Source organism: Globicephala melas, chromosome 14 (assembly GCF_963455315.2).
Source record: "Globicephala melas chromosome 14, mGloMel1.2, whole genome shotgun sequence".
Taxonomy (NCBI): domain Eukaryota; kingdom Metazoa; phylum Chordata; class Mammalia; order Artiodactyla; family Delphinidae; genus Globicephala; species Globicephala melas.
The window spans coordinates 46805073-46831448 of NC_083327.1; the positions used below are offsets into that span (position 1 = coordinate 46805073).

At 40.1% G+C, this 26376-nt stretch overlaps 1 protein-coding gene across 2 annotated transcripts in view; it reads left to right on the forward strand.

Annotated features, from left to right (window-relative positions):
* SLC35F1 (solute carrier family 35 member F1) overlaps positions 1-26376 on the forward strand; it is a 485769-nt gene that overhangs the window by 370745 nt on the left and 88648 nt on the right. For both annotated transcript variants that reach the window (XM_030853597.2, XM_060283702.1), the window contains exon 3: positions 17310-17437. In XM_030853597.2, the coding sequence (XP_030709457.1) occupies positions 17310-17437 (128 nt within the window). The remainder of the gene's footprint in view (positions 1-17309; positions 17438-26376) is intronic.

Consider the following 26376-nt stretch of genomic DNA (forward strand, 5'->3'; position numbering starts at 1 on the left):
CATTATGGTACATGACTCTTTTTGAATTCTGGTTTTCTCAGGGTATATGCCCAGTAGTGGGATTGCTGGGTAATATGGTAGTTCTATTTGTAGTTTTTTAAGGAACCTCCATACTGTTCTCCATAGTGGCTGTATCAATTTACATTCCCACCAACAGTACAAGAGGGTTCCCTTTTCTCCACACCCTCTCCACAATTTATTGTTTCTAGATTTTTCGATGATGGCCTTTCTGACCCGTGTGAGATGATATTTCATTGTAGTTTTGATGTGCATTTCTCCAGTGATTAACGATGTTGAGCATTCTTTCATGTGTTTGTTGGCAATCTGCATATCTTCTTTGGAGAAATGTCTATTTAGGTCTTCTGCCCATTTTTGGATTGGGTTGTTTGTTTTTTTGTTATTGAGCTGCATGAGCTGCTTGTAAATTTTGGAGACTAATCCTTTGTCAGTTGCTTCATTTGCAAATATTTTCTCCCATTCTGAGGGTTGTCTTTTGGTCTTGTTTATGGTTTCCTTTGCTGTGCAAAAGCTTTGAAGTTTCATTAGGTCCCATTTGTTTATTTTTGTTTTTATTTCCATTTCTCTAGGAGGTGGGTCAAAAAGGATCTTGCTGTGATTTATGTCATAGAGTGTTCTGCCTATGTTTACCTCTAAGAGTTTGATAGTGTCTGGCCTTACATTTAGGTCTTTAATCCATTTTGAGTTTATTTTTGTGTATGGTGTTAGGGAGTGTTCTAATTTCATACTTTTACATGTACCTGTCCAGTTTTCCCAGCACCACTTATTGAAGAGGCTGTCTTTTCTCCATTGTATATTCTTGCCTCCTTTATCAAAGATAAGGTGACCATTTGTGTGTGGGTTTATCTCCGGACTTTCTATCCTGTTGCATTGATCTATATTTCTGTTTTTGTGCCAGTACCATACTGTCTTGATTACTGTAGCTTTGTAGTATAGTCTGAAGTAAGGGAGCCTGATTCCTCCAGCTCCGTTTTTCGTTCTCAAGATTGCTTTGGCTATTCGGGGTCTTTTGTGTTTCCATACAAATTGTGAAATTTTTTGTTCTAGTTCTGGGAAAAATGCCAGTGGTAGTTTGATAGGGATTGCTTTAAATCTGTAGATTGCTTTGGGTAGGATAGTCATTTTCACAATGTTAATTCTTCCAATCCAAGAACATGGTATATCTCTCCATCTATTTGTATCATCTTTAATATCTTTCCTCAGTGTCTTATAATTTTCTGCATACAGGTCTTTTGTCTCCTTAGGTAGGTTTATTCCTAGATATTTTATTCTTTTTGTTGCAGTGGTAAATGGGAGTGTTTTCTTAATTTCACTTTCATATTTTTCATCTTTAGTGTATAGGAATGCCAGAGATTTCTGTGCATTAATTTTGTATCCTGCTACTTTACCAAATTTATTGATTAGCTCTAGTAGTAGTTCTGGTAGCATCTTTAGGATTCTCTATGTATAGTATCATGTCATCTGCAAACAGTGACAGTTTAACTTCTTTTCCAATTTGGATTCCTTTTATTTCTTTTTCTTCTTTGATTGCTGTGGCTAAAATTTCCAAAACTAAGTTGAATAATAGTGGTGAGAGTAGGCAACCTTGTCTTGTTCCTGATGTTCGTGGAAATGGTTTCAGTTTTTCACCATTGAGGACGATGTTGGCTGTGGGTTTGTCATATATGGTCTTTATTATGTTGAGGAAAGTTCCCTCTATGCCTGCTTTCTGCAGGGTTTTTATCATAAATGGGTGTTGAATTTTGTCAAAAGCTTTCTCTGCATAGATTGAGATGATCATATGGTTTTTCTCCTTCAGTTTGTTAATATTGTGTATCACATTGATAGATTTGCGTATATTAAAGAATCCTTGCATTCCTGGAAGAAGCCCCACTTGATCATGGTGTATGATACTTTTAATGTGCTGTTGGATTCTGTTTGCTAGTATTTTGTTGAGGATTTTTGCATCTATGTTCATCAGTGATATTGGCCTGTAGTTTCCTTTCTTTGTGACATATTTGTCTGGTTTTGGTATCAGGGTGATGGTGGCCTTGTAGAATGAGCTTGGGAGTGTTCCTCCCTCTGCTATATGTTGGAAGAGTTTGAGAAGGATAGGTGTTAGCTCTTCTCTAAATGTTTGATAGAATTTGCCTGTGAAGCCATCTGGTCCTGGGCTTTTGTTTGTTGGAAGGTTTTTAATCACAGAGTCAATTTCAGTCCTTGTGATTGGTCTCTTCATATTTTTTATTTCTTGTTCAGTCTCAGGAGGTTGTGCATTTCTAATAATTTGTCCACTTCTTCCAGGTTGTCCATTTATTGGCATAGAGTTGCTTGTAGTAATCTCTCATGATCTTTTGTATTTCTGCAGTGTCAGTTGTTACTTCTCCTTTTTCATTTCTAATTCTATTGATTTGAGTCTTCTCCCTTTTTTTCTTGATGAGTCTGGCTAATGGCTTATCAATGTTGTTTATCTTCCCAAAGAACCAGCTTTTAGTTTTATTGATCTTTGCTATCGTTTCCTTCATTTCTTTTTCATTTATTTCTGATCTGATCTTTATGATTTCTTTCCTTCTGCTAACTTTGTGGGTTTTTTGTTCTTCTTTCTCTAATTGCTTTAGTTGCAAGGTTAGGTTTTTTATTTGAGATGTTTCCTGTTTCTTAAGGTAGGATTTTATTGCTGTAAACTTCCCTCTTAGAACTGCTTTTGCTGCATTCCATAGGTTTTGGGTCATCGTGTCTCCATTGTCATTTGTTTCTAGATATTTTTTGATTTCCTCTTTGATCTCTTCAGTGATCACTTCGTTATTAAGTCGTGTATTGTTTAGCCTCTGTGTGTTTGTATTTTTTACAGATCTTTTCCTGTAATTGATATGTAGACTCATACTGTTGTGGTCAGAAAAGATACTTGATATGATTTCAGTTTTCTTAAATTTACCAAGGCTTGATTTGTGACCCAAGATATGATCTATCCTGGAGAATGTTCCATGAGCACTTGAGAAGAATGTGTGTTCTGTTGTTTTTGGATGGAATGTCCTATAAATATCAATTAAGTCCATGTTGTTTAATGTATCATTTAATGCTTGTGTTTCCTTATTTATTTTCATTTTGGATGATCTGTCCATTGGTGAAAGTGGGGCTTTAAAGTCCCCTACTATGATTGTGTTACTGTTGATTTCCCCTTTTATGGCTGTTAGTATTTGCCTTATGTACTGAGGTGCTCCTATGTTGGGTGCGTAAATATTTACAATTGTTATATCTTCCTCTTGGATCGATCCCTTGATCATTATGTAGTGTCCTTCTTTGTCTCTTGTAATAGTCTTTATTTTAAAGTCTATTTTTTCTGATATGAGAATTGATAGTCCAGTTTTCTTTTGACTTCCATTTGCATAGAATATCTTTTTCCATCCCCTTTCTTTGAGTCTGTATGTGTCTCTAGGTCTGAAGTGGGTCTCTTGTAGACAGCATATATTACAGGTCTTGTTTTTGTATCCATTCAGCCAGTCTGTGTCTTTTGGTGGGAGCATTTAATCCATTTACATTTAAGTTAGTTATCGATATGTATCTTCCTATTACCATTTTCTTAATTGTTTTGGGTTTGTTATTGTAGGTCTTTTCCTTCTCTTGTATTTCCTGCCTAGAGAAGTTCCTTTAGCATTTGCTGTAAAGCTGGGTTGGTGGTGCTGAATTCTCTTAGCTTTTGCTTGTCAGTAAAGGTTTTAATTTCTCTGTCAAATCTGAATGAGATCCTTGCTGGGTAGAGTAGTCTTGGCGGTAGTTTCTTCCCTTTCATCACTTTAAATATGTCCTGCCACTTCCTTCTGTCTTGCAGTGTTTCTGCTGAAACATCAGCTGTTAACCTTATGAGGATTCCCTTGTATGTTATTTGTTGTTTTTCCCTTGCTGCTTTTAATATTTTTTCTTTGTATTTAATTTTGATAGTTTGATTAATATGTGTCTTCGTGTGTTTCTCCTTGGATTTATCCTGTATGGGACTCTCTGTGCTTCCTGGACTTGATTATTTCCTTTCTCATATTAGGGAAGTTTTCAACTCTATTCTCTTCAAATATTTTCTCAGTCCCTTTCTTTTTCTCCTCTTCTTCTGGACCCCTATAATTCGAATGTTGGTGCATTTAATGTTGTCCCAGAGGTCTCTGACACTGTCCTCAGTTCTTTTCATTCTTTTTTCTTTATTCTGCTCTGCAGTAGTTATTTCCACTATTTCATCTTCCAAGTCACTTATCTGTTCTTCTGCCTCAGTTATTCTGCTATTTATCCCTTCTAGAGAATTTTTAATTTCATTTCTTATGTTGTTCATCATTGTTTGTTTGCTCTTTAGACCTTCTAGGTCCTTATTAAATGTTTCTTGTATTTTGTCTATTCGATTTCCAAGATTTTGGATCATCTTTACTATCATTATTCTGAATTCTTTTTCAGGTAGACTGCCTATTTCCTCTTCATTTATTAGGTCTGGTGGTTTGCTCCTTCATCTTCTGTGTGTTTTTCTGTCTTTTCATTTTGCTTATCTTACTGTGTTTGGGGTCTCCTTTTCACAGGCTGCACATTCTTAGTTCCTGATGTTTTTGGTGTCTGCCCCCAGTGACTAAGGTTGGTTCAGTGGGTTGTGTGTAGGTTCAGTGGGTTGTGTGTAGGCTTCCTGGTGGAGGGGACTTGTGCCTGTGTTCTGGTGGATGGGGCTGGATCTTGTCTTTCTGGTGGGCAGGTCCACGTCTGGTGGTTTGTTTTGGGGTGTCTGTGGCCTTATTATGATTTTAGGCAGCCTCTCTGCTAATGGATGGGGCTGTGTTCCTGTCTTGCTAGTTGTTTGGCATAGGGTGTCTAGCACTGTAGCTTGCTGGTCATTGAGTGAAGCTGGGTCTTGGCGTTGAGATGGAGATCTCTGGGAGATTTTCGCCGTTTGATTTTATGTGGAGCTGGTATGTCTCTTGTGGACCAGTGTCCAGAAGCTGGGTCTCCCACCTCAGAGGCACAGCACTGACTCCTGGCTGCAGCACCAAGAGCCTTTCATCCACATGGCTCAGAATAAAAGGGAGAGAAAAATAGAAAGAAAGAAAGAGAGAGAGAGAGAGAGAGAGAGGGAGGGAGGGAGGGAGGAAGAAAGAAAAGAAAGAAAGGATAAAATAAAATAAATTAAAATAAAATAAAGTTATTAAAATAAAAAATAATTATTAAGAAAAAAAATTTTAAGTAAAAATAAATAAATAAATAACGGATGGACAGACCCCTAGGAGAAATGGTGAAAGCAAAGCTATACAGACAAAATCACACACAGAAGAGTACACATACACATTCATATAAGGAGAAAAAGGGGAAAAAAATAATATATCTTTGTTCCCAAAGTCCCCCTCCTCAATTTGGGGTGATTAGTTGTCTATTCAGGTATTCCACAGATGCAGGGTACATCAAGCTGATTGTGGAGATTTAATCCGCTGCTTCTGAGGCTGCTGGGAGAGATTTCCCTTTCTCTTCTTTGATTGCACAGCTCCCGGGGTTCAGCTTTGGATTTGGCCCCGCCTCTGCGTGTAGGTTGCCTGAGGGTGTCTGTTCTTCGCTCAGACAGGACGGGGTTAAAGGAGCCGCTGATTCGGGGGCTCTGGCTCACTCACGCCGCGGGGAGGGAGGGGTACGGATGCGGTGCGAGTCTGCGGCGGCAGAGGCAGCGTGACGTTGCACCAGCCTGAGGCACGCTGCGCATTCTCCCAGTGAAGTTTTCCCTGGATCACGGGACCCTGGCAGTGGCGGGCTGCACAGGCTCCCCAGAAGGGAGGTGTGGATAGTGACCTGTGCTCACACACAGGCTTCTTGGTTGTGGCAGCAGCAGCCTTAGCGTCTCATGCCCGTTTCTGGGGTCCGCGCTGATAGCCGCAGCTCGCGCCCATCTCCAGAGCTCGTTTAAGCGGTACTCTGAATCCCCTCTCCTCACGCACCCCAAAACAATGGTCTCTTGCCTCTTCGGCAGCTCCAGACTTTTCGCAGACTCCCTCCCAGCTAGCTGTGTCACACTAGCCCCTTCAGGCTGTGTTCACGCAGCCAACTCCAGTCCTCTCCCTGGGATCCGACCTCCGAAGCCCGACACTCAGCTCCCAGCCCCCACCCACCCCGGCGGGTGAGCAGAGAAGCCTCTCGGGCTGGTGAGTGCCGGTCGACACCGATCCTCTGTGTGGGAATCTCTCCACTTTGCCCTCTGCACCCCTATTGCTGCTCTCTCCTCCGCAGCACCGAAGCTCCCCCCTCCGCCACCCGCAGTCTGCGCCAGCGAAGGGGCTTCCTAGTGTGTGGAAACCTTTCCTCCTTCACAGCTCCTTCCCACTGGTGCAGGTCCCGTCCCTATCCTTTCATCTCTGTTTTTTCCTTTTTCTTTTGCCCTTTTTCTTTTCCTCTTTCTTTTTCTCCCCAGGTACGTGGGGAGTTTCTTGCCTTTTGGGAGGTCTGAGGTCTTCTGCCAGCGTTCAGTAGGTGTTCTGTAGGAGTTGTTCCACGTGTAGATGTATTTCTGATGTATCTGTGGGGAAGAAGGTAATCTCCGAGTCTTACTCTTCTGCCATCTTGAAGCTCTCTTCTTTCATTTTTATTGCAATTTCTTTGTTGAAGAATCTATCAGGTGGTCCATACAATCACTGCTTCTCAAACTGTAATGCATGGGAATAACCTAGGCACTTGATCAAATGCTGGTTTGGAATCAGTAGTCTGGGGTTTGCCTGAGATTCTGCATTTCTGACAAATTCTCAGTTGCTGCTGTCACTGCCATTCAACAGGCCAAACTGAGTAGCTGGACTACAGTATATCCCACAATCTGGATTTTTGCTGATTGAATATTTCTAGAGTAATTCAATATATACTTTTGTGACCTCTGTATTTCTTAAATTGGTGTAGTTAAGTCCTAAAACTTGATCAGATTTGGTGTCTTTCTTTTTTTTTCCCATACGTAGTGTTTTGTTCATCCACCAGGAAGCACATAAAACATAATGCTTGGTTGCCTCTTTCTTTGAAATGCTAGTAGCTTGACCTTCTAGGCCTGTATTCATTAGAGTATGCAAAATGGTGATATTCTAATTCTCTCATTTCTTCTTTATTAGCTAGAGTATCACCATAAAGATCAACATCCCCTCATCTACAATTAAGTACCTAGTGGTATAGTTCATATGAGAATCCCAGGGGGGAAAACTTGATTCTTTTCCTTTTTTTACCAATTTTCAAAATATTGAGTTGGTTTACTAATATCCAATAGTGACCAATTAGTTTTTTAAATTTGGTTGTGATTGTTTTTATTGCTGTTAGATTCTTTATGAACTCATGGATTTAAACATATCTGATGCATTTCAATCCATTTCAGTGGGTTTTTTTGGTTTTTTTTTTTTTTTTTTTGCGGTACGCGGGCCTCTCACTGCTGTGGCCTCTCCCGTTGAGGAGCACAGGCTCCGGACACGCAGGCCCAGTGGCCATGGCTCACGGGCCCAGCCGCTCCGTGGCATGTGGGATCCTCCCGGACCAGGGCACGAACCTGTGTCCCCTGCATCAGCAGGCGGACTCTCAACCACTGCGCCACCAGGGAAGCCCCAGTGTTAGTTTTATACAAAAGACACTTCAAGTTGGCCTCTGAGTCCTTTTGACACAACCCAAGTAGTTTTTTTTTATTGTTTCCTTGCTCTTTTGTATAACAAAATGTTCCAGGTTTAACTTGTATTACATTTCCTGATCCAGAATTGCAATGAACCATTTCTCCAAGATTATTATCTTTTTTTTGTGGAAAATTTGAAAATGATATTTTAACATGGTAATCTGTGTGCTATGGTGCTCATTACCACTAGGTTAGTAAAGTGGAAACTTCTTAACTGCATGAATATATTCTTCAATATTTTCAGATGGAAATATGTTTTAGAATATATGTGTGTGTATTCTAGAAGTACACATTGCATACTATTATTGCATTACTCAGAAAATGCTGCCTTGTTTCTACTGAACTTAATTTCAGAAAGATTTGATAAAAAGATTAAAGTATTTCTGATTTGTTTTATTAAATGTACCGTGTAAACAAAAAGCATCATTCTTAGAGTAGTGAATGCTTTGCAGTAAAAAGTCAGGACAGACCTTGGACAGATTACTTAAAATTCTTCAAAACCTGATTTCATGATCTGAAAAATAGTTTCTTCATAAGGCTGTTAATAGCAAAGCTATCAAATATTTACTGGAAGCCAGAGATGTTACATACATTTTCTCATGTAACTGGTATAGTAACATTTTCAAGTAAGTAGTGTTTGCCCCCTTTTGTTAAGGAGTAAACTTTCCCAAGGTGACACAGCCAGTTAAGTGGCTGTGTCTCTCTGATGTCACGCTTTTAACCTAGAGTATAGGGTGGCAGTTAAATGTGAAAGTAAATATATGTTGCCTCTGGCCTTGTCCTGACAAATGGTGTTCAATGAAAAATAAATGTCAGGTAACAGAAGTGGCCTTGGTAGATCTGTACTTGACATTTGGTGTGGGAGATGGGAGCGTGAACAGGGGAGAGGAGGCCAGCCAGCTTTCTGCTTAGCCAGGCTTCTGGCCCATTGACGCTCCTCTTGCTAATTTCCCATGTTGGGTCTAACCTATGTGTCCACCATGACAGATGCTCTCATGTCAAAGCTCAAGGTCAGCCCTCAAAAGTTCAGGCTAGCGTCTTGTATCATGTTGTCTTTTGCATATGCTCAGCAGGTGGCAGGAGTCCGGAGGCAAGCCTGCTCTGGCCTCTTCCCCTTGCATCGTGTGTCATTAGCTACTACACAGCTCTTTGTTCAAAACAAAATTCACAAAACTGACAGATTCATCTGCTAACGTCGGGGGGCATCAGAGCCAATTACAGGAAGCCTTCAAAAGGCAAATAGGGTCACTTTTCACAAAATGGGATGAAGAAAAGGAAAATAGTCATGTCATTAAAAAGGACAGATACGTTTTCTCAGCAGGCTCGCCACAGGAAAGTAGAGAGATTTATATGAGTCTATCATTTCATTATGACTGCTTTGAATAATTTCAAATCAAAGCATCCACCCCACACACAGCCAACCTATCATTAACCATTTTGAGCTAGTGAACAGTATTTCCCACGGTAAGTGATATCTCTATAATGACGGAACATTTAGGTTTAAAGTACGAAGTTTTTATATTCTTCTTATATTCTTATATTCTTTCAAGACCACAAATAATCACATACATTGTTTAAAATCACCTGGAAAGGACACCAGTTGTTTGTTTTAATTTGAATTCAGACCTCGAGGGTTCTGGGGTCTCGTTTTGCTGAGATGCACCAAACACGTACTTGAGTTCTTGAGCAGAAGAGGAACAAATTCAGTTGTGTTTGAGGAAAACCAGGTGCAAAAGTTTAGGGGCACAGTCCCAACACTACCCTTACCTCATAACACTATGAGAGTTTAAGCCAAATGGGAACGTTCAGAGTCCACACAAGACCACCCTCTCTCCTGATGCCAATTGCAAGTTCGGGGTTGGGGGAGGATCCCCCAAACCACTGTCCGTTTCAGAAATCTACTAAGCCTCCTAGAACTCACTAAAAGCTATTATATTCACGGTTTGAGTTGTTACAGGGAAAAGATACAGATTAGAATCCACCGAGGGAATAAGCCCATAGGCAGAGTCCTGAAGAAGTACCAAGTCCAGGGCTTCCATTGTCCTTTCCCAAAGGAGACAAGACATGTGACTTTCCCAGCACCAGTGTGTGACAATATGGACAAAATATTGCCAATCAGGGAAACTCGGTAGAGCCTCTGTGTTCAGGTTTTTACTGAAGCTCCCTTATGTAAGCCTGATTGATTCTCTATAGTCTCTGGGCGTGACCCAAAGCCTTCACCCCAAATCACATTATTGGTCTTTCTGACATGGCCATCCTCAGCCCGGAATCATAACGTTACCCCAGGACAAATTGCAGACCTCTGCAGACCTCTTTGGGGGCAAGGTTAAATTCTTTACGGCACGTATGTCGGAAGTTTGTCATGAGGAAAGACCAGCTGTGATAAAAGTCAAGATAATGATAAGAGCTCCTTTCGAGGCAGCATGTTAAGCATTTTATAAATATCTCATTTAATCCTGACCAACACTCAGGGAGGCAGGTCCACCTGGTAATTCCGATGTATAGTTGAGGAAAATTGAGGTTTAGAGAGACTAAGTTGTGTAACAATATCATACACTCAGTGCCCGTAAGAGGCTGGGTTTGAGCCCGCTGCTGAATGGCTCCAGTGCCCTCCCTATGTTGCCCTGCCAAACGGAAGGCGTGGCTGCCACATCCACAGCTCCGCAGGGCACCATTCTTGTCTTCTCTGAGAAGGCTGTCTCCTGGAGCCAGAAAGGAAAGGCCAGCCTGGCTGGCTGACTCACTATCTAAATCAAAAGGGAAGAACTCTTGGTGAGACGTCTCAGGGCAAGAATCTGTGCATATAGATAACTGCAAAAGAGCTAACAAAGTTAAAATGGGCCCCAAGGGCTGGTTGCTCAACAAAAAGCATAAACTGGACAGGCGTTTGGAGTAGGAAGATGTGCTCCCTTTTAATCGGTTAAATTTTGGTTGTTGGATGACATATATCAGTACAAAGAAATATGTCTATCACAGCTAGAAATATGGGACAATAGTACTGGTTTGTGTTGGATCATGCAACAACATAACATCTTTAAGATTTTCAGTGATCAATAGTGACAGTGTTTAGCATGCAAGCGTGTGTATTCTTTTTTTTTTTTTTTTTTTCAGTATGTGGGCCTCTCACTGTTATGGCCTCTCCCATTGCAGAGCACAGGCTCCAGATGCTCAGGCTCAGCGGCCATGGCTCACAGGACTAGCCGCTCCGTGGTATGTGGGATCCTCCCAGACCAGGGCACGAACCCATGTCCCTTGCATCGGCAGGCGGACTCTCAACCACTGCGCCACCAGGGAAGCCCTTTATAGGGTGTTCTTTCCAAGAATATGAAATGGGTGCTCTAAATGTATATCTAGTTTTTAAATTCTGAATGGACTTTGTTTAGGGGAGTTGTTTGGCTCTCATGCACTATTTTCATTAAGAGGTAGAGGAACCTGTAACACATAGATTTTGGTCAACAGAGTTTAATAGTCCGTACACAGTTTTCATATATGGGGTTTTAGACATCCTGAACTTTCAGAAAAGTTCTTTATTTGTTTATCTATTTGTTGTAATTGCCTTTATGGTAAAATCTAGGCAGACTTACTATCAATTTTTCTATTAATACGAAGAAAAAAATGTTAGCAATTGTGTCTCTCCTAAGATACATCAAGAACACAGGTTTTGGGGCTTCCCTGGTGGTGCAGTGGTTAAGAATCCACCTGCCAATGCAGGGGACACGGGTTCGAGCCCTGGTCCGGGAAGATCCTGCATGCCGCAGAGCAACTAAGCCCATGCGCCACAACTACTGAGCCTGTGCTCTAGAGCCCGCGAGCCACAACTACTGAGCCCATGTGCTGCAGCTACTGAAGCCTGCACGCCTGGAGCCCATGCTCCGCAACGAAGAGTAGTCCCCACTTGCTGCAACTAGAGAAAACCTGTGCACAGCAACAAAGACCCAGTGCAGCCAAAAATAAATAAATAAAATAAATAAATTTTTTAAAAAAGAGCAGTTTTGCATATTTCAAAGGTGTAGAGTATAAGCGTGCCACATAAAATCATGTATCTTAGCTTCATAAAAGATGACAGCTTAAAAAATCCAGAAATAAAAGGTTTCTGAGGTTTAAGTGATCCGTTTCATGTTTAAAAAGGTAATATACATTGAAAGATTTTTTGAATCATAAGATATATATGTTTTTGTGTCAGAAAGGTAATAGATTGAGTTTGTCATTAGGGCTAGAATATGTTGTTTTACTTATCAATGCCAAAAAAGTAACTTTGAAAAAAATAAAATAAACTTACTGTTAAGAAACCTATCCTATATACAATCATTTTTACACATATATGGATTTTCTCTTAAAGTCACAGCTACCAGAAACTTACGTGATTATGATTCATTTTTAGTTGCTTTTAGATATTTTTCCAAACCCTTATTAGGCATCTCTGGAAGACAGCCAGATGACCGAGTAGATTTTAACGGTGTTATTCAACTATCTTACCTTGATAACAGAATCTTATTTACGTGAGTAACTATCTGTCTAAATCACTATGCTAGGCATAGTTCAGGATACGTTAAAAAAGAGAAATAAGTGCTGAGGGGAAGCAGAGACTTTGGGAAAGCTTCCCATGGGAGCTTCACATCCAGGTAACTGGATCTTGCAGTGTGAGTGGGAACTTGAGCGAGAGGGATGTGAAGGGTGTAAAGTGGGAACTGAGGCCGTGTCTCTTCTCCTCTTGGCTTTCTTTGAACCCTTTGTGTGGTTTCCTCTTTTACGTTTTGCCTGTCACATGCAGCCTATGTGGTAACCTTGGAAACACCTCCTCAAAGCCCCTACCCTGGAAAGGCCCAGTAGGACTAGAGTCCCAGAGAACGAAGCTATTTCTAGTTCAAGCCTTAGGGGGAAGGGGTGTGTTCACATGGCTTCCCCTCCCAGATCAAGTAGTGAGATCCGGAGAATGAAGACAAGGATCTGGCCCAGGGGAGAGGTGTCAAGGTCAAGGACACGGCCCTCAGGCTGCCTCCTGTCTGGACAAATGTCATATGCTGGCTGCAGTGTGATCCATCCACAATCTCAAGAGTTAGAGACAGAGGATGTGCAGCTAAAGCCCTAATGAGAAATTAAAAGAGTTCGTTTTCCTGGGCTTCCTCCATGCAGGATCCATCCCTTGCAGTGAGCCAGTCTGTGGTGGGTGGCTGGTCAGGATTCAAGGATTCCAGGACCCCACCACTTGCTGACATGTCTTGTGCATATACCTGGCATTAGATATTAGCTTAAATACGACATTCATGCTGCCTTTAATCTACAATGCCCTATGAAATAGTTGCTCCAGTCCCCATTTTACAGTAGAGGGATCCAGGTTCAGAGCCGTTACCCAAGTTACTCAGGACCACTAAGGTACATCAGTGTCCAAACCCAGGTCTGTTGCCACTAAGCCAACACATTAAAGGACTGCCTTTTATGCTCTTCTTAATCTCACTGTCTGGCTCCAATAGTGACAGTGAATGAAACCATACAAAACAAAATGTAATCTTCATTATTTGTCCTTTTGATATTTCATCCTTACCCTCAGATTCACATTATGAAGTGCAATTGATTGCAATTCTTTTTGTGAACCACTTACATTTTCATTTCCTTATTATTAGCACATTTATTTTGTTCACTTTTCTGACCAAAGAATTGTTTTGAATTCTACATCCTAATACTAAATTTCACCTTTTAAGGGTGAGTAATTAAAACTTCCATCTTCAGTCATACCTTTTTTCAAATTCATTGATGAATATTTAACCTCTTCCCTTGGAGTTCTGGTAAAGGAAGATAGCATTATGGCTTCAAGTTGTGAGCCGAGGAGGCGTCCATTCAAGCAAGGGTCTTGCTCTCTTTGCAGGGGCTTCACTCTTGCTGCAGACCCTCTGTGCAAATGCGTGCTGAGTTCTGTCCTTGCAGAAAAACACCATGAAGGATCACCCCACCCATGAGAGCCCTTAATGAAAAGGCAGTCCTGAGAATAATGCAGCTTCTTGCTCCCTTTGCTGAATTCACCTCTGGTGCTGTCTCGCAGTCCTTTTATTCTCTACTCAGACCACCACTGGGGGTGAACAAGAGTCCTATCCATGAATCAAGGCTCTTCAGGTTTCCAGTCGCTGCCGTGAATGTGGACCATGTTTCAGTCTTTGCACAGGTGTTTCCGCTTCCTTCATTCAACATTCATTGACCACTGCCATGCTCGCCCCACCCCATGTGTGACCATTGTTATTACGCCCAAGGCTTCAACTAGTAGTACAGCATATAACAGTAATTCTTATCATTAGGCTTTGTTGAGCCATAAATTTGATTGAAAGCCTTATTTTACATTTCACAAGGGAAACTCTGTCATGCACTTAGATCAGGCAGGGAGACATCAACTTTTGATACTGAAGTGAGGGTGATGGGACACATGCTCATCCCTAAGCTGATTCAGGAATGGACACACGACTGCGCAGCGGGGCACCGGCAACACTAGGGGACGCCGTGCACATCGGCTTCAATGTGCCAGGCGCCCCTGGAGTCTGGCAGAGGGGGCACCCTGCATGTGAGTTGGGACAAGCAGGTCATGATAGCTCCTTTAATGAGAAATGAATGACTCCTGAGGACGGTGCCCTAATTACAAACCAATAAGGCAAAATAGTGCAGTACCAGTGAGTATGAAGCCTAGTGCCGGATTGTCATGAATTCAAATCCTGTCTCATCTTTGTGAACTTTTGGGCAAGTTACTTAACTCCTCCAGGCCCCGGTTTTGTCATCTGTAAATACGGTTAAAAGAAATACCTTCCATACAGGGATATTATAAGGATTAAGTAAATTAATATTTGTAAAGCACATAGACACTGCCTGGTACATAGTATCATATAAGTATTTGTTACAAAAATGAAAAAACACATTGATTGGTCGTTCTGTTGATGCTTAGTAAAATGAGATATGAGTCACATGATCAAGACTGTCAATAATTTCCCTCTCTATTCTCAATTATTGCCATAGTTATTGTTGCTGGAACGCTATGTTGCTTTCAATTAGGGTTACTTTCTTTAATTATGTTTTTCACATTTGTGAGTACTGGCATACTCCACAGTTCTTTAAAAAGAGAATGAAAACAGAATTAAACTCTAAACCAATTATAGAGATACATATGTACAAGGATGTTCTTTAAAGAAAAATTGGAAACAACTTAAATGTCTGTCAGTGGGAGATGAGATAAATTGTGGCATATTCATAAAATGTGATTATATATCATTTAAAGTATATTACATTTATTCTCTACATTAAAAAATAGGGATCTATTTCTAGAACAATGTTAAGTATAAAGAACCCTAGAAGAATGACAGGTACAGTATATACAATAAACTTTCATTTAAATACATACATATGTAGAAAACATATAGCAAAGACATGAACATGAAGGATACATAACAATATCAAGATGGTGATTTGAGGAAGGAGGGAAGGGAATGGAATCTGGCAGTGGCAGAAAGGGGGCTTCAATTTCATCTGTAACATTTCCTTTCTCAGAAAAAAATCTGAAGCAAACGTGGCAAAATTTTAACATTAATTAAATCAGGTTGGAGATTACCTTATCACATTATTCTCTATGCTTTCTATTTATATTTGAACACGTTGATAGTAAGAATAATAACAGAACAAATTTAAATGCCAAATTATAATTCTAAAATTTGCACCCATAGATTTTATTACTCCTCTTAGTTAATTTTTTTTTAAATTCTTTTGCTTCAAAACGTTAACGTACCACCAGTTGTGCTGGTGCTTTTATGGATGGCCCGGTTTCGTGAGGTTTAGAAAGCACTTTGGCACAAGGGCTCTAAAGAATACATCTTCACTATTCTAGAATTTTAATGGCCTGTTATACATCAGTGTTAATGAGAGTCATGTAGATAAATCCCTAAGCAGTCCTTTTAAAGGTTGCATTTTTTGCTCAGCCGAAAAAAAAAGAGAGCTTTCTTGCCTTCCTGGACAATTTTGCTAAGCAAGTGTGTTGTACGTTCTCAGGTGCTCAAGTGAAACAATATGGGAGTATTTGTTTAGAGTGTTTCGCTTGCAAACTTCTTCAGCAGAACAAACAGCAAGACAACAAATCATTCCTTTGAATCTGTGTAACTTTGAATATGTATTGATTGGCGGAACAAACAGCGCCATGATCCAGATTTTCAATGTCACATATTGAAATGTGGCTGGTGTGCTCCGAGTTTAGCAATTCTCTGTTCATCATGTAAATTAACTGGGACAATGACTTGTGACCTTAGAATTTCAGCTTTGCGGTTCAGTGTGCCGTTGACCTTTTTATGTCCTATGTATAGAGTATTATGTGTAAAACGGTCACCAAATGAATTTATGTCAGATGTTCTAACTAGAAAACAATTTTCATTGTCTGGTGCATGAATATTTATAGTAGATATATTTTAAATATTTCAATTTCAATGTTATTTAACATTGCTGAGGTTATTAAACACAAAATGTGTTCATAGATTCTGTATTACTTATTGACTACTCACCATGCACTGTTGGGCCCTAGAGATAAAGTGATGACCGAGACAGTGTCACTCTCTTCAAATTGTTAATAATCTAATGAGTAACAGAGTCAAGAAAACTGGCCATTATAACACAGGGAGATAAGTACTGTATCTGCGGAATAAGACAGGGTGTTAAAGGAGCCCATAGCACGGAAACCCAACCGATTCTGAGAAGATCAAAGTGAGAGATCAAGGAAGGCTTCCTGGTGGTAGAGTCTATGCTGCTCCTTCATTTGAAGGCTGGGGGAAGAATAGTCCATGCAGGGGAATCAGCACATTGAAGAGCAAGAGAAAGCATACTTTGGGCCAAATGTTTGGATTGTTTCTTTGGTATCAAGAATCACCGTTCACTCAGGGTTTCTGCATGTTCCACATCCTCTAAGGATTCCTCACAGGTTGGCCCCAGAAAGCTGTTATTATTAATAATCATGTTCCCCCACTTTGAGAAAAGGTACATTTCAGGCCTGAAATATGTAAAAATAAGGATGAAGAACTAAGCAGTTCAGAGTCTGTTCTGAGGCTACCAGCGTAAGAGGCAAGATGGTGAAGTTTGCAGTCATTGGTAGCATTAAGACCAAGGCCTGTGGCACTCTTCCCCATCGATGAGTGACCCCCAACTTCCTCTCTCTTCCCATCACCCACACACCACCTGCGTGTAAGGTTCAGAGGCAAGCGAGCCCTCAAGGTGGCGCCCTGCAGCCTTACTGCAGATCTGCGGCTAAGCACCATTTGACTACACTCTTTCCATTTTTGTCTATTTTACCACAATCCTGAGTTCAGGATGATTTGGATTTCACGTGTTTATACAGCCTTTCTGAACACCTTTCCTTTTATTTTTACTTGACAAAATTTTTTGTTCAAATGTTTGTGAGAAAATGTTTTGCATAGTGAACTAAAAACCTGTCCAGTCTTGTTCTGGGATAGGAACTAATTTGAAGGGCTGAAATCTACCATGAAGTCTAGTAAACTAAGCACAAGCATGTCATTCTTGGACATATTGATTCATTTGTTTAGTTAAACGTTTGATAAGGTACGGTAAAAAATATAGTACTGTAATATATATTTTAGAATCCTTCTAAATATACAGTTTCTCAACGTGTTCAGAGCTTAATCCATTTCTTCTTAACTTTGTAACGCAGGAGAAGAAAACCTCCTGGCAATTTTACGACGAAGATGGTGGAAGTATATGATCCTGGGACTGATAGACTTGGAAGCAAACTATCTGGTGGTCAAGGCTTACCAGTACACGACTCTGACCAGTATCCAGGTACCAAGGCTCTCTTCCCTTCTCATCTTCCTCATTTTCCAGATGTAGTTTACTTTCAGTTTAGTCACTTGGGAGTGCTGATTACTAGTTTGTAAGTTTTGCAACAAGAGGGAAATCGGTTATATAAAAATTAAGTGGAACTTTATTTCTGTGTTCCTTTAATTTTTCTTAATTCACATGTAATAGTACATCTCTTCTTTGTTTTTAGTATACCACAAGAACCATTGACAATGTAGGAAAATAATTTGTAGCTAAGAATACTAATCTTATGTCAGCAGAAGAATTATTAATAAGCATAAAAATAAATCTATTTTAATCACAACTTATAAGGTTTTAGAATATGCTAATGGACTTTGATTAAGTAATCAAAGTGCTTAATAATCTTTTCTTTTAGCTTTCTTTAATGTGTAGATTTTGTAAGCTGAAGAGACAGAATTTTTCCTAAAGGGACAAGATTTAAATTTCTACAGTGTGTTAGGTATGAAGATAGCCACTGCATCCTTCCTTCCTCCCTCCCTCTCTCTCTTTTTCTTTTATGTAATTATGTGTACACGCGTGCACGCGCACACACACACCATTGCAAATTTAACTTAGATTTTCACGATTTTTACCAGGCACCACTTATATTCCTCATTAAACCATAAATAATAATCTTGCCTATTTTTGTTTCACCTTTATTTCTCTTTTTATGACAATATTATGAATTTTATAGTCATTCCAAGCCTCCAGGATGAAAACAAAATATTGTTCACGTATCAGATTTTACTTAGATTTGATACCTCAACAACATTGCTGCCATTCCAATAATCTGCTTAGAAACAATAACAAAAATGAAGAAACAAACAAGCAAACAAACCACTTGAATAAATTCAGCTTATATAGATTGAATGGGAATCTATCTAAATCAGAATCAAGTAGGGTCTACATGCTTCCTCCTGCATACCCAATAAGGGGCAGAAAGGATGCTTCCCTACAACCACTGAAGAAAAGTCCAGAGGTCTATTTGATTGGACCACACTGATGGCAGGGGACCAGTGTGAGCTAACTGACCTAGACCTGGACTCTCTGAACCAATACAGGATGAGATTTCTCTGAGTTGTTTAGACAAATGTTTCTCAGTAGGAGTACTACTGGCATTTTGGGTAGGACAATTTTTCATGATGTGAGTCATTTTCCTACTTTATAGGTCATTTAAGATTTCTGGTCCCCACCCATCAAATGCCCATAGCGTCTTTCAGCCTTTGTAACAACTAGAAGTGTCCTCATGGATTTCCAAATGCCCTCTAGCAGGTACTATCTCTAGTTGAGAATCACTGGCTCACCAATCAGCACTCACTCCTGGAGTCAGGGCAGGATCAGTCTCACCCAATCACATATCTGTCACCCATCAAGGGAAAGATGAGGTGGATGGATGCTGGGAGAAAAACCACAGTGCTCCAAACTCAGCCTAGCTCCTATTCACTTCCACAAGCCCCACAATGACAACAAATTTCTCTCTCTGTCTTTCTCTCTCTCTCTCTCTCTCTCTCTCTCATGCTCTCTCTCTCCTGTGCTCCCAGGCACTTTGTTTTATAGCTCTGTCTTCACAGTCTCTCTTACCTAAGAATGGTGTTTGAATATTTCCACCTACTCCACCAAGCTGTAAGCTTTTCACAGCAAAGAGGATTTCTTGTTCACCTTTGAATCGCTAGTACCTGGTAGGAAACCCAGCACATAATAGGCACTCAAAAATGTTTAAAGAGGTTAATTAAATTGCATTGATTTCCAGTATTTGGGGACACAGAAATTGCCAGCAGTTCTCTACCCACATGCAGAGGCCCCTGGAATGTCTATACCGGTATGTGGGAGAAGAAAGGAATGCTGGCTTCATGGCAGAACTGGGCCCATTAGTGCAGAGTCAAAAATTATAAATGGGCCTCCTGGGGAGCATGAAGAGGAAACTTACCCCTTTGGAAATCCATTTGACTTTTGTTTTCTTTTGTTAAGCATTGAAAAGTCACAACCAATTACTGGTTGCTTAAGTTCTAAGGGGATTTATTAAAAAAAATTTTCAGTTTTTCAATTTCTTTTTGTAGACAGTGACAAGGTTTTTTTTCTTTTCTTTTTTTTTTTTTTTTGCGGTACCGGGCCTCTCACTGTTGTGGCCTCTCCCGTTGCGGAGCACAGGCTCAGGACGCGCAGGCTCAGCAGCCATGGCTCACAGGCCCAGCTGCTCTGCGGCATGTGGAATCTTCCCGGACCGGGGCACAAACCCGTGTCCCCTGCATCAGCAGGCGGACTCTCAACCACTACACCACCAGGGAAGCCCAGTGACAAGGTTTTAACAACTTTCCCCTTGTCCTCAGGTGTTTTGTTCAACCCATGTTATGCACCACCATTAATCCATCCTGCCACCTCTCTCAAATTAGCTGTTTGACACTGCATTTAATGCTGTATTCTATGCAAAATTTATTTTAATTCTGTCGAAAGTCAAAAAGTAATTCTACTGAAATATCAGTTTGTCTTCATTATAACTTACTGAGCAAGGGATAGGGGGAAGTAAAAAAGCATGTTGAATCAAACAATTCTAGAACCATTTTGCTACCTACAAAAACTAAACTTCTTAAATAATAATAAATGGTCAGAATAGAAGGCATTTGCTCTGGGAACCATGTCTGTACTGCTGTTTTGTAATTCAGTTCTGTTTACTCATTGCAAATCAGTGGAACTAACAAGGACCTATAATGATTTTCCCTTGTTTTTATAAATATTAATTGAGAACATAATACGTGCTAAGTGTTTAGCTTTCATTCATATATTAATCAATAAGGAAAATACACTAATTCTACATCTAAGAAATGTACTAGTTATTGCAAGTGATGTAAACAGAAATGAATCAACCTTTGCTGTACACTTGAAACTAACACAACATTGTTAATCAACTATACTCCAATATAAAATAAAAAAATTTTTAATAAAATAAAATTAAAGAATAAAAACATTAACAGAAAAAAAAAGAATGATAAAGCTTCTACAGAGTTAAAAAAGAGAAAAGAACGAAGGAAATGAATCAACCTTACCCTCCAGGAGCTTCTGAACTTATAAAGGGGACAAGAGGCACAGTCTATTGATAGTAACATCATGTACGGCAAGGGAACGGATGCCAAAGTGCTATAGTTTTCACAGGAGCCAGAGATGATGTTTATTTGCAGAGGCAAGAAAGTACCCATTCAGAGGAGTCTATAAGATTGAATAAAATTTAGGTATAGCTTTGAACCCAGAAAGAAAATCATGGCAAAAGCGTAGGGGCAGAAAACCTGAGGAATATGATTGGAGAACAATTATTCCAGTTTGATTCATCCAGTCACTTCAAAAATAACTATTGAATACTTCTCTGTTCAAGTCAGTGTATTAGGTAGTGAACAGTGAGGAAACAGTAAAAAAAGATACTTTCTATATTCTTTGGCACTTCCAGGCAAATGGGAAAGGCAGCCAAATAACCAAATGAATGGCTGTATCATTATAGTCAGAGATGAGTATTCTAAAAGAAAGCAACACAGTTCTACGAGAACATTTGTCAAAACAACTTGGCCTAAACTGGAAAGTTGGGGAAGATTTTCCTAAAAGACTAGTGGTAGAGCTGAGATCTATAAGAGAAGTGGAAGATTAGTTGAGAAGGAAAGAGGTCCAAGCAAAGAAGACAGCGTGCTCAAGGCTCTGTGGTGGGAAGGACCATGGCAAGGATGAGGTTGTGAGCAAGGGCTTGTGACTAGGCAAGGAGAGTGAAGAAAAGAGTGGTGCAAGATGGGCTGGGGAAGGAGGCAAGTGCTAGACTCAACAAGTCTTGACAGCTAGGTCAAGAGTTTGAGTCTTTAGGCTAAGTGCCGTGGGAAGCCACATTTGAGTTTTAAAGGCAGGCAGGCTGTGGTGCAGAGAACAGATTGAAGCAATGGGTGCTCATTATGGAATAAAGTAAGACAGAGCCAAAAAGTTAAGCTGGGGTCACGTCGTAGGAGGTCTTCAAGGTCAGGATGAAAAGTGTGGCTTAATTTTGTAAATAAAAGAGAGCTGTGACGGTTTCTGAGGAAAGGAATGATAGGATATAGCCCAACAGCCCTTTTGCAAAGGCGCTTCTGTTTTAACAAGACAGTCCTCATTACTAGTTGGCAAAGGACCAAGTACTTTTGTCTTCTGATTCTCTTAAGAACAGTGATATAGAACAAAAAGACATGAAGAGGCTCTCTGTGCTTTATCCTCTTGCCCTTTCAGTTAATTCCTTAAACTCATGGTTAAATGTCACAAACAATTAATGCATGAAGCGTGAGAGGAAAATATATATTTCTGGAATGATTATAGACTCACAAGGAATTGCAAAACTATATAGGATTCTATGAACTGTCCACATAGCTTTTCCCCAATGGTGACATTTTATATGACTAGGATATTGACATTGTTACAATACTGTTAACTAAGCCACAGACCTGATTCAGTTTTCATCCCTTTTCCTTCACTCGTTTGTCGGTGTGTGTGTGTAGCTCTACACAATTTGATCCATGTATAGGTTTGTGTAATTATGACCACAGTCAGGATACAGAACTATACTATCACCACAAAGAAACTCCCTCATACAACCCCTATGAAGTCACACCCATTCCACCACCCTCATTCCTATCCCTAGCAACGACTACTCTATTCTCCATCTCTATGATTTTGTCAGCTGGAGAATGCTATATAAAATGGAATCACACAGTGTTTAACCTTTTGAGATTGGCTTTTTTCACTAAGCATAATACCCTTAAGTCCACCCAAATTGTTGCATGTATCAATAGTTTGGTCTTTTTATTGCTGAGTAGTATTCCATAGTATAAACATATCAGGGTTTGTTTAGCCATCACCTGCTGAAGGACATTTGGATTATTTCCAGCTTTGGTTTTTTACAAATAAAACTGCTATGAGGAGTTAGAGGGAGGTGTGACTACAGGAGAAGGTCATTGTGTTTGTGATGTAAGGACTCAACCCATCATTTTTATCTTTGAAAGAGGAAGAGGCCACAAGCCAAGGTATGTGTGTAGCCTGTAGAAGGTGGAGAAGGAGTCTATTCTTTTGATGTTCTGACCACAGAATTATATCAGCTCTAACATCCATGTAGATGAGACAGACTTGAAATCAATCTCGTTGATTGTCTGAGAGATCTTCTGAGACAAGAACCAAGATGGCAGAGTAGAAGGATGTGCTCTCACTCCCTCTTGCAAGAACACCAGAATCACAACTAGCTGCTGGACAGTCATCCACAGGAAGACACTGGAACTCACCAAATATGATATGGCACATCCAAAGACAAAGGAGAAGCCACAATGAGACGGTGAGGGGCGCAATCACAGTAAAATCAAATCCCACAACTGCTGGGTGGGTGACTCACAGACTGGAGAACACTTATACCACAGAAGTCCACCCACTGGAGTGAAGGTTCTTAGCCCTATGTCAGCTTCCCAACCTGGGGGTCCGGCAATGGGAGGAGGAATTCCTAGAGAATCAGACATTGAGGGTGAGTGCGATTTGATTGCAGGACTTAGACAGGAGTAGGGGAAACAGACACTCCACTCTTGGAAGGCACACACAAAGTAGTGTGCACATTGGGACCCAGGGGAAGGAGCAGTGACCCCGGGGGAGACTGAACCAGACCTACCTGCTAGTGTTGGAGGGTCTCCTGCAGAGAGGGGGGGGTGGCTGTGGCTCACCATGGAGACAAGGACACTGGCAGCAGAGGTTCTGGGAAGTACTCCTTGGTGTGAGCCCTCCCAGAGTCCCTATTTAGCCCCACCAAAGAGCCCAGGTAGGCTCCAGTGTTGGGTTGCCTCAGGCCAAACAACCAACAGGGAGGGAACCCAGCCCCACCCATCAGCAGTCAAGCAGATTAAAGTTTTACTGAGCTCTGCCCACCAGAGCAATAGGCGGCTCTACCCACCACCAGTCCCTCCCATCAGGAAACTTGCACAAGCCTCTTAGATAGCCTCATCCACCAGAGGGCAGACAGCAGAAGCAAGAAGAACTACAATCCTGCAGCGTGTGGAACAAAAACCACATTCACAGAAAGACAGACAAGAGGAAAAGGCAGAGGGCTATGTACCAGATGAAGGAACAAGATAAACCCCCACAAAAGAATTAAAGAAGTGGAGATAGGCAACGTTCCAGAAAAAGAATTCAGAATAATGATAGCAAAGATGATGCAGGACCTTGGCAAAAGAATGGAGGCAAAGATTGAGAAGATGCAAGAAATGTTTAACAAAGACCTAGAAGAATTAAAGAACAAACAAACAGAGATGAACAATACAATAACTGAAATGAAAACTGCACTAGAAGGAATCAATAGCAGAATAACTGAGGCAGAAGAACGGATAAGTGACCTGGAAGACAGATTGGTGGAATTCACTGCTGCAGAACAGAATAAAGAAAAAAGAATGAAAAGAAATGAAGACAGCCTGAGACCTCTGGGACAACATTACATGCAACAACATTTGCATTATAGGGGTCCCAGAAGGAGAAGAGAGAGAGAAAGGACCCGAGAAAATATTTGAAGAGATTATACTCAAAAACTTCCCTAACATGGGAAAGGAAATAGCCACCCAACTCCAGGAAGCTCAGAGAGTCCCATACAGGATAAACCCAAAGAGAAACATGCCGAGACACATAATCAAACTGGCACAAATTAAAGACAAAGAAAAATTATTGAAAGCAGCAAGGGACAAATGACAAATAACATACAAGGGAACTCTCATAAGGTTAACAGCTGATTTCTCAGCAGAAACTCTACAAGCCAGAAGGCAGTGCCATGATATACTTAAAGTGATGAAAGGGAAGAACCTACAGCCAAGATTACTCTACCCAGCAAGGAACTCATTCAGATTCGTTGGAGAAATCAAAACCTTTACAGACAAGCAAAAGCTGAGAGAATTCAACACCACCAAACCAGCTCTACAACAAATGCTAAAGGAACTTCTCTAAGTGGGAAACACAAGAGAAGAAAAGGACCTACAAAAACAAACCCAAAGCAATTAAGAAAATGGTCATAGGAGCATACATATCGAAAATTACCTTAAACATGAATGGATTAAATATTCCACCCAAAAGACACAGGCTTGCTGAATGGATACAAAAACAAGACCCATCTATATGCTGTCTACTTCAGACCTAGGGACACATACAGACTGAAAGTGAGGGGATGGAAAAATATATTCCAAGCAAATGGAAGTCAAAAGAAAGCTGGAGTAGGAATACTCATATTAGATAAAATAGACTTTAAAATAAAGAATGTTACAAGAGACAAGGAAGGACACTACATAATGATCAAGGGATCAATCCAAGAAGAAGATATAACAATTATAAATATATATGCATCCAAAATAGGAGCACCTCAATACATAAGGCAACTACTAACAGCTATAAAAGAGGAAATCGACACTAACACAATAATAGTGGGGGACTTTAACACCTCACTTACACCACTGGACAGATCATCCATAATGAAAATAAATAAGGAAGCAGAAGCTTTAAATGACACAATAGACCAGATAGACTTAATTGATATTTATAGGACATTCCATCCAAAAACAGCAGATTACACTTTCTTGTCAAGTGTGCACAGAACATTTCCAGGATAGATCACATCTTGGGTCATAAATCAAGCCACAGTAAATATAAGAAAATTGAAATCATATCAAGCGTCTTTTCTGACCACAACGCTATGAGATTAGAAATGAATTACAGGGAAAAAAACGTAAAAAACATAAACACATGGAGGCTAAACAATACGTTACTAAATAACCAAGAGATCACTGAAGAAATCAAAGAGGAAATCAAAAAATACGTAGAGACAAAAGACAATGAAATCACGACGATCCAAAACCTATGGGATGCAGCAAAAGCAGTTCTAAGAGGGAAGTTTATAGCTATACAAGCCTACCTCAAGAAACAAGAAGAATCTCAAATAAAAAATCTAACCTTACACTGAAAAGAACTAGAGAAAGAAGAACAAACAAAACCCAAAGTTAGCAGAAGGAAAGAAATCATAAAGATCAGAGAAGAAATAAATGAAATAGAAACAAAGAAAACAGTAGCAAAGATCAATAAAACTAAAAGCTGGTTCTTTGAGAAGATAAACAAAATTGATAAACCATTAGCCAGACTCATCAAGAAAAAGAGGGAGAAGACTCACATCAATAAAATTAGAAATGAAAAAGGAGAAGTTACAACAGACACCGCAGAAATACAAAGCATCCTAAGAGACTACTACAAGCAACTCTATGCCAATAAAATGGACAACCTGGAAGAAATGGACAAATTCTTAGAAAGGTATAACCTTCCAAGACTGAACCAGGAAGAAATAGAAAATATGAACAGACCAATCACAAGTAATGAAATTGAAACTGTGATTAAAAATCTTCCAACGAACAAAAGTCCAGGACCAGATGACTTCACAGGCGAATTCTATCAAACATTTAGAGAAGAGCTAACACCCATCCTTCTCAAACTCTTCCAAAAAATTGCAGAGGAAGGAACACTCCCAAACTCATTCTATGAGGCCACCATCACCCTGATACCAAAACCAGACAAAGATACTACAAAAAAAGAAAATTACAGACCAATATCACTGATGAATATAGATGCAAAAATCCTCAACAAAATACTAGCAAACAGAATCCAACAACACATTAAAAGGGTCATACACCATGATCAAGTGGGATTTATCTAAGGGATGCAAGAATTCTTCAATATACACAAGTCAATCAATGTGATAAACCATATTAACAAATTGAAGAATAAAAACCATATGATCATCTCAATAGATGCAGAAAAAGCTTTTGAAAAAGTTCAACACCAATTTATGTTAAAAACTCTCCAGAAAGTGGGCATAGAGGGAGCCTACCTCAACATAATAAAGGCCATATACGACAAACCCACAG